The following is a 9,072-nucleotide window of genomic DNA, read 5'->3' on the forward strand; positions in this document are numbered from 1 at the left end:
TCACATTTCCAACTGGCTACCCAATATTATTTCAAACTAAGTTTGTCCCAAACTGAATTCCTGACCCTCCCTCGCTCTCCTTCCACCTGCTCCAACCCCAGAGTTGTCTATCTGTGGCAGAGACTAGCCAGATGTTTACCAAACCTACTTCCTCTACCCAACAGACTACATTTCCCAGCCTCTCTTGCAGTAGGGTATGGCCATCAAACTGATTTCTAACCAATGTAAGAACCATTCAGGCTTCCCACACTGTCCCCTTTTCCCCCAAACATCCAGACTTTGGGAAGCCATGTTAGAGATGACAGATGTTCCTCAAATCTCTGCTGCACTGTCCATCCAGAGTACCTGTTGGGACTTCACATGATCGAGATATAAACTTTTACTGTGTTAAGTCCCTAAGATAGTGGACTTTACCTGTTACTGTAGCAGCATTGCTAGAATTAAAACACCATCTCAGAAAAAAAGGCACCACCACTCACCGAGCTGAACAGGTCAAAACCCTAGGACTTCTTTTTAAGTACTTTCTTTCTCATTATCCACGTTCGATCCACTGATAAGGCACGAAGGCTCTACCTTCAAGATCTACCCTTAATGGCCTATTTTTCTTCTCCACCACCACTCTCACTCTAGCCCAAGCCACGGGATCTCTCACCACATGACTGCAATGGCCTGTTCTCCCTGCTTGGCCTCTATGTCCTATTCACCATAGAACAGCCAAAGTGACCTTCTCAAAACAGAAAATAAGGCCAGCCCCTACATGAGCGGTGCTCACTGAGCTCTCAGACATCCTGCTGCTTCCTCTCTCCTCATTTATCCTCCCTGACTCCTTGCACACCCACACCTCTGCCCCATCCACACCTTTGCATATGCTGTTTGCCAGTGGGCATGTCCCTGCAAGTGGCTCACTCCTTCCTCATGTAATTCTCTGCTCAAATGCTTCCTCCTCGGTGGTTTCTCTTGACTCTAAGCCCAAGAGCTGCCCCTCTGGAGCACTGTCTAACCCCTGAATTACCTTTCTAAATTTTTCTTTCTTTCTTTCTTTTCTGCTTTTTAGGGCCCCACCGTGGCATATGGAAATTCCCAGGCTAGGGGTCGAATGGGAGTTACAGCTGCTGGCCTATGCCACAGCCATAGCAACTCAGCATCTGAGCCACATCTACAACCCATACCACAGGTCATGGCAATGCCGGATCCTTAACCCACTGAGCAAGGCCAGGGATCAAACCTGTGTTCTCATGAATACTAGTTGGGTTCGTTAATCACTAAGCCATGAGGGAAACTCCTTCTTGTATTTTCCTTCGTAGCACTTCTCACCACCTGAAATGAACAGATCTTCTATACATTCTCTTATTTATTTACTGTCTGTACTCCTCCATGAATGCAGGGGTCTGTCTGTCTTCAACAGTGGGATTAAGCTCCAGAGAAATGGCTAGGTTCAATCACAGGTCCCTTCTACATAGTGAACTCACGTGGGCATCCTGCAGGGAGGCAATGAAAGCCCACAATTAAGTACTCAAGTCTGACTGCATGGCTCAAATCTCCATCCTGACACCTATCAGCTTAAGGCATCTCAACTAATTCTAAGCCCCAGTTTCTCCAGCTGTAAAAACAGAACCTACCTCACTAGAATTGAGTGAGACAAACACATAAAACCTTAAGCCTAGGCACCTAGTTACATATTAATATTATTAAGAGCAAAACAGTTGATAGCTGGCACACAGGGATGGCCACATCAACTGTCTGTGCCCATACTGTCACAACTGTATTTTTAAAATCACCCCTCATGGTAACACTTTAGCTATAGTCCTTATGTCTCTTCTGCTTTTTTTTTTTTTTAACAGAAGCACAGCTGATTTACAATGTGTTAATTTATGCCACACTCTCCTGCTTTCTAGAGCTGTGAAGGTTCCCCTGAAAATGAACAGGCAGACCTCTTGAAGGCCTTATTTCACGTTCTATCTTGTATTAGAGTATTTAGTAGTGTTTCCTCTCTCTTCTACTAAACTGTAAAGTTCTTTAAATACAATGTCTGTTTCAATATATATATATATATATATATATATTTTTTTTTTTGCTTTTTTAGGGACATACCCCACAGTATATGGAAGTTCCCAGGCTAGGCGTTGAACTGGAGCTACAGCTGCTGGCCTATACCACAGCCACAACAGTGGGATCCAAGCCACATCTGCAACCTACACACACTATACAGCTCACGGCAACGCTGGATCCTCGACCACCTGAGCGTGGCCAGGGATCAAACCCACATCCTCATGAATTCTAGTCAGATTCGTTTCTGCTGCACCACGAAGGGAACTCCCTTGACATATCTTTTAATTCCTCTCTTTTCCCCCCAACCTCTGGCATTGCAGCTGGGAATGGTAGAGATGTCATAAATATTCCCGAAGGAAAGTCTTGCACAGGCAACCACTCCCTGGGTACTATTTCCACACCTGCCTGAACCTCAGAACCATCCAAGGCACCTGTAAACAATACAGTTGCCAGAGACCCAATCTACATCTTACTGAATCTGAATTTGGTAGCAGGGTGAGGTATATCCAGGAATCTCTTTTTCTAATAAACATCCACCTCATTTTTAAATTTGTATGTATTTTTTTGGCCACACCCATGGCATGTGGAAACTCCCAGGACAGGGATCCACACTGTGCCTCAGTTGTAATTGCTGGGGCAATGACAGATCCTTAACCACATGGGAATCACCCATCTCATTTTTTTTAAAAATCAAACAAGTCTGGAAAATATGGCCCTAAATTATCACCCATAATTACTTTTTGTTCTATCACCTGTTATATACCACTTAGTTACCGAAAAACTTCCCTGCAATATGAGGCTTTCAAATGTATGTCTCACAGACAGGCTTTACTAAAAAAATCATGAAAATGTTATCTTTTGGGGTTTTCTGCATCTCAATATAACATCTTGATAAATAATTCCTTTGAAAATTAAGAGTTGTAATTGTACCAAATCCTTAACTCTTCCACCCACTGCAGCTAAATCCAGTCTTAACTACCTACACTGGTACTAAAGTATGACTTTTTTTCCTTGCCTTTTTTAGTGACAGTGAGTGAAGTACATCCTCCTCACCATCATTAAACATATGTATTTTTTAGGGGTGTCTTTTTTTTTTTTTTTAAGGGCTGCACCCGAGGCATATGGAAGTTCCCAGGCTTACCAGGCCAGGGGTCAAATTGGAGCTACAGCTGCTGGCCTAAGCCACAGCAACTCGGGATCCAAGCCGAGTACCTACACCACAGCTCACGACAACCATGGATCCTTAACCCACAGAGCAAGGCCAGAGATTGAACCATACTAGTCAGATTCACTTCTGCTGCGCCACCATGAAAACTCCCAATAGTGTCATTATTTAGTCTTTCCAACTTATGACACAGTTCAGATGATTTCATGGCTGACTCATAAACACCACACCTGGTACTAACATTGAAACTTGAGACCCTCCAGTCCACATCCTAAACAGTTACCATTACCATCACAGTGCAGAGTGCCCCCGCAAGAGAGCTACACCATTTCTGAATAGTTAATAATGAAGAAGTGAAGGTTTCATAGCTAGGGCAATGGCAGTTTCTGTTCCCTCTCAGTCCAAATCCAGTGTCCTTACTTCGCAAAATTAGAGCACAAACTTTGGTCAAAGCTGACAAAATGAAGCCTGCCTGAAACACAAAAGTATCTTAGCTCTTTGAAATGACATCAAGCAGCAAGCTCTGAATCATAGCTACCATAGCTTTCATTTTCCGAAAGTCTAAATGTTCCCAAGTTATTTCGAGTAATTAAAGAGCTCACAGGGGGCAGCCTGAGGGAAAGGTCTTTGCGTTGGAAGAGAGGTACCCGTGCAGGGGTCCCGGCTCAGCTCCTGACTAACTAGCTGGGTGAAACTGAGCAACTCCCTCTCTCAGTGCCTCGATTTCGCCAACTCCAAAAATTAAGAACTGGATTTAGATGACCCCTCTAAAAACCTAAGAGTCGGAAGTCACCAGAGCAACTAAGGCCCCAATTCCCTCACGAACTATTCTGAGGTTACCAAATCCAACCCCTTCGCTTCAGAGACGAAGAATCCGAATGAAAGCCGCCCGACGCCCAGTCCAGGGCTATTACCAAATCAGGCCTTCGCTCCCAGCAACAGGAATCCCTAAGAGGCGTCCAGACTTACCTCGGTTCTAGTGGCAGGCACACAGCCCATTTCATCCTGTTTGGGAGGAGCTTTTTGTTTATATTTTTGTTTTTTTCCCTTGTGAAAGAGCAAAGAGAAAACACTTAGGCCACCCTCTAAACTTGGTCCGCCCTAAGCGGCGGCGGCAGTCGCACCTGCTCCCGAGCTCGAGGTGAAGGTGAGTGGCTCTCTCTCCAATCGAACTATCCTCAGGGCGAGCCCGCGATAGAGACCCCAGTTCGGCCTGGGCCACCCCGAGCCCTAAGGCAGTTTCCCCAAGCACCTGTACCTGCTCCGCCAAGGCGTGACACCGTGCAGCAACCTCAAAGCACCCAGCCTCACGGACGCCGCCATCTTGTCTCCTTCTTTGAGGGACACGCCCCCCCTTTACACACGAGGCGCACGCGTGTGACGTCAAAAGCCTCAAACTCACCAGGCCAGTGAAGAACGCGGGTGTTGCGGGTTAAGCCCCTCCCCCGGCTGCTCCTGGTAAATCAGCCTGGTGCTTCCGGCACCTGCCGAGGGGATTGGACTGGTGGGGCCGGTTTCTGTTCCTATGGTGCTAAACCTGAATCTGGGCGCAGCGTTGTCAGTCCTCCTCCATCCCTCTGACGTGCGTTTCCGCATGTGCCCGGAAAATCTGACTCACCCAAGGCCGGAGAATGGATCAGTTGAGCTAATTCGCTCATTTTACAGATGGAGAAACTGAGAGCATGCACAACTCAGCTGCCATTGACTGAGCGCTTCCTAAGTGCCAAGGCACTGTGCTGATCACTTTGCGTGCATGGTGTCTCATTCTGAACTCCCATAGCTGTGCTATCAGTCAGACCAGAGACCAGAGGTCTTGCATCACCTGGAAATGCAATTAGTTGTCAAACAAGGTGTTTGGTGTGATGCCGCAAGCTCCAGCAAAGATTCCTGATCTTCAGGCTTAAGGGAGAATAGTTTTCAGCAGCATCTTTTTTTTTTTTTTTTTTTTTTTTTTGATAGGCAGAGACTAGAGACCAGGAGCTAGCCCTGAGAATTTTTTCCTATTTTAAAGACAGAGAAATTGGAGCTCAGGAAAGCTAATCATTAGAATGCTGAAGGGCACACAGCTATAAAGGAAAAAAGCTAAAATTTGAACACATTTTTCTCTTTATGGCTGCATCTTTCAGCAGGCAGAAGCTCCCAATCTAGGGATTAAACCCGTGCCACAGCAGTGAAAACTCCAGGTCCTTAACCTGCTGAGCCACCAGGGAACTCCCGAGCATACATCTCCAAAACCCATGATCTAAACATTTTTCCTTTTATTTATTTTGTCTTTTTGCCATTTCTTGGGCCGCTCCTGCGGCATGTGGAGGTTCCCAGGCTAGGGGTCGAATTGGAGCTGTAGCTGCCAGCCTACGCCAGAGCCACAGCATCGCAGAATCAGAGACGAGTCTGCAACCTACACCACAGCTCACGGCAACACCGGATCGTTAACCCACTGAGCAAGGGCAGGGACCGAACCCTCAACCTCATGGTTCCTAGTCGGATTCGTTAACCACTGCGCCACGACGGGAACTCCCATTTTTCCTTTCAAGCCCTTTGCCTGGAATCTGGCTGAACATGAGTCCCCAAACTTAAGGAATCATAGCTCCATTTTCCCCTCCCCTGAGCTACTAATAACACTTGTTTTCACCAGACATTTGACATGGGAGAAGGGCTATGTTGCCTAGTGTCTGCAGTTTTTTCTGTGAGGTTATTTAAGCTTAACTGGGGCATAACCAGCCCTACAGGAAGCCTAACAGAGACATCAGGTTTCCCACTGGAGAGGAGACACTTCCATCTATGGTTTTCAAAAGTTAGAAGTTACTGTCGTGGAGTTCCCGTCGTGGTGCAGTGGTTAACGAATCCGACTAGGAACCATGAGGTTGAGGGTTCGGTCCCTGCCCTTGCTCAGTGGGTTAACGATCCGGCATTGCCGTGAGCTGTGGTGTAGGTTGCAGACGCGGCTCGGATCCCGCGTTGCTGTGGCTCTGGCGTAGGCCAGCGGCTACAGCTCTGATTGGACCCCTAGCCTGGGAACCTCCATATGCCGCGGGAGCGGCCCCAAGAAATAGCAACAACAACAACAACAAAAAGACAAAAAAAAAAAAAAAAAAAGAAGTTACTGTCGTGATGCAGTGGAAATGAATCCAACTAGGAACCATGAGGTTGCAGGTTCGATCCCTGGCCTCGCTCAGTGGGTTAACGATCCGGTGTTGCCGTGAGCTGTAGTGTAGTTTGCAGATGTGGCTCAGATCTGGCGTTGCTGTGGCTCCGGTGTAGGCTGGAAGCTGTAGCTCCGATTAGACCCCTAGCCTGGGAATTTCCATGTGCTGCGGGTGTGGCCCTGAAAAGACCAAAAAAAAAAAAAAAAAAAAAAAAAAAAAAAAAAAGTGCCCTTGGGAAAACAATATTCACATGCAAAAAAAGAAATGAAACTTTACATCATATACAAAAATGAACTCAAAATTGATCAAAGACTTAAAACTAAGGACTAAAACTAAAAACTCATAAAAGAAAAAATAAGGGCAATTTTCATGACATTGAATTCAGCAATGATTTCTTGGATTTTACACCAAAAGCACAGGCAACAATAACAAAAGATAAATTGGATTTCATCAAAATTTTTAAAGTTTTATGCATCAAAGGACACTGTCAATAAACTGAAAAGACAATCCACAGAACAGAAGATATTTAAAAATCAAATATCTGATAAGTCTAGTATCCAGAATATATAAAGAATTCCTAAAACTCAACAACAAAAACACAAATAACCCAATTCAAAAAGAGGCAAAGGGGAGTTCCTGTTGTGGCTCAGTGGGTTAAGAACACTACTAATATCGACAAGGACACAGGTTCAATCCCTGGCCTCACTCATTGGGTTAAGGATCCAGTGTTGCAGTGAGCTGTGGTGTAGGTTATAGACATGGCTTGGATCTGGTGTTGATGTGGCATAGGCCGGCAGCTGCAGCTCCAATTCAGCTCCTGGCCTGAGAACTTCCATATGCAGCGGGTTCGGCCCTAAAAAGACCCAAAAAAAACAAAACCAAAACAAAACAAAACAAAGGACTTGAAGAGATATTTCTCCAAAGAATATATACAAATAACCACTAAAAGATGCTCAGCATGAATAGTCATCAGGGAAATACATGTCAAAATCACGACAATTCAACTTCACACTCATTAGGATGGCTATAATAAAAAAAAAAAAGAATAAGTGTTGGTAAGGATTTGGAAAAATAGGAACCCTTGTGCATTGATGGTACAAATGTAAAATAGTGCAGCTGCTGTGCAAAACAATTTGGTGGTTACACAAAAAGTTAAGCATAGACTTGTCATATGATCCCACAATTTCACCTCGAGGTATAAGTTAAAAGAATTAAAAGCAGAGACTCAGAGAGAAACTTGTACTCCATTGTTCATAGCAACATTATTCACAATAGCCAAAAAGTGGTAGAATAGGAGTTCTGGCTGTGGCACAGTGGGTTAATGATGAAGCTTGTCTCTGGGGTGGTGCTGGCTTGATCCCCAATCCTGCACAGTGGGTTAAGTAAGGATCTGGCTTTGCCATAGCTATGGCAGATGTGGCTTAGATTCCATCCCTGGCCCAGGAATTTCCATATACTGCAGGTGTGGTTGAGTAGATGAGTAATAAACAAAATGTGACACGTCCATATAATACAACATTATTCAGGTCTAAAAAGGAGTGAAGTACTGATACATGCCAAAATAGGAATAAACTTTGAAAACATTATGGTACATAAAAATTAGCCAGACACAAAAACATATTGTTTAATTCCATTTATATGAAGTGCCTAGAACAGGTAAGTTCATAAACACAAAAAAATTAGAATAAAGGTTACCAGAGACTGGGAGGACAGGGAATGAGGGATGGGTACAGAGTTTCTCTTTGGAATGATGATTAAGTTCTGTAAAATGTAGCTATACCTGATACAGCATTGATTAACTTTGAAAACATACTAAGTGAAAGGAACCAGTCACAAAAAACTATGTATGTGTAACTCCATTCATATGAAACATTCAGAACAGAGAAATCTACAGAGACAGAAAGCAGATTAGTAGTTATCTAGGGCTGAGAAAGAGGGAATGAGGGGGATGATAACTAAATGGTATGGGATTTCTTTTGCGGATGATGAAAATGCTCTAAAATTAACTGTATGGTATGTGAACTATTTCTCAATAAATCTGTTAAAATTTTTTCATTCTATTTGTTGCTGGAATTCAGAAATACATTTTTTGGAGTTCCCTGGTCCCCAATTTTTTTTTAATATTTGATATTTGTTGGAATTCCCGTCATGGCTCAGTGGTTAACGAATCTAACTAGCATCCATAAGGACACAGGTTCGGTCCCTGGCCTTGCTCAATGGGTTAAGGATCTGGCATTGCCATGAGCTGTGGTGTAGGTCACAGATGCAGCTCAGATCCTGCGTTGCTGTGGCTGTGGTGTAGGCCAGCGGCTACAGCTCAGATTCAACCCCTAGCGTGGGAACCTCCATGTGCCGTGAGTGTGGGCCCTAAAAAAGCAAAAAAAAAAAAAAAAAAAATTATATTTGTCATTTTAAGTTTTTTTAGTATTTCTATCTGAGCCTGATAGAAATTTATAGGTATTTATAGCAGATATCCTTTATCTGATTAAAAAATTTCCCTGGAGTTCCCGTCGTGGCGCAGTGGTTAATGAATCCGACTAGGAACCATGAGGTTGCGGGTTTGGTCCCTGCCCTTGCTCAGTGGGTTAATGATCCGGCGTTGCTGTGAGCTGTGGTGTAGGTTGCAGACACGGCTCAGATCCTGCTTGCTATGGCTCTGGCGTTGGCCAGTGGCCACAGCTCCGATTCAACCCCTAGCCTGGGTACCTCCAT

The 9,072-nt window shown here is 44.4% G+C and overlaps 1 protein-coding gene across 6 annotated transcripts in view; it reads right to left on the minus strand.

Annotated features, from left to right (window-relative positions):
* Positions 1-4,546, minus strand: part of PISD (phosphatidylserine decarboxylase) — a 38,349-nt gene extending 33,803 nt beyond the window's left edge. For 3 of the 6 annotated variants that reach the window (XM_021071911.2, XM_084992729.1, XM_084992730.1), the window contains exon 1: positions 4,467-4,546. In XM_021071911.2, the coding sequence (XP_020927570.2) occupies positions 4,467-4,537 (71 nt within the window). In that variant the 5' untranslated portion in view covers positions 4,538-4,546. The remainder of the gene's footprint in view (positions 1-4,466) is intronic. The other 3 variants (XM_084992728.1, XM_021071913.2, NM_001185130.1) reach the window with 2 other exon arrangements.
* Positions 4,547-9,072: the final 4,526 nt, after the last annotated feature.

This window comes from Sus scrofa, chromosome 14 (assembly GCF_054392235.1).
Source record: "Sus scrofa isolate SSC_HxYL_T2T_F1_AM1 chromosome 14, Sscrofa_HxYL_maternal_Yorkshire_Landrace_v2.0, whole genome shotgun sequence".
Taxonomy (NCBI): Eukaryota; Metazoa; Chordata; class Mammalia; order Artiodactyla; family Suidae; genus Sus; species Sus scrofa.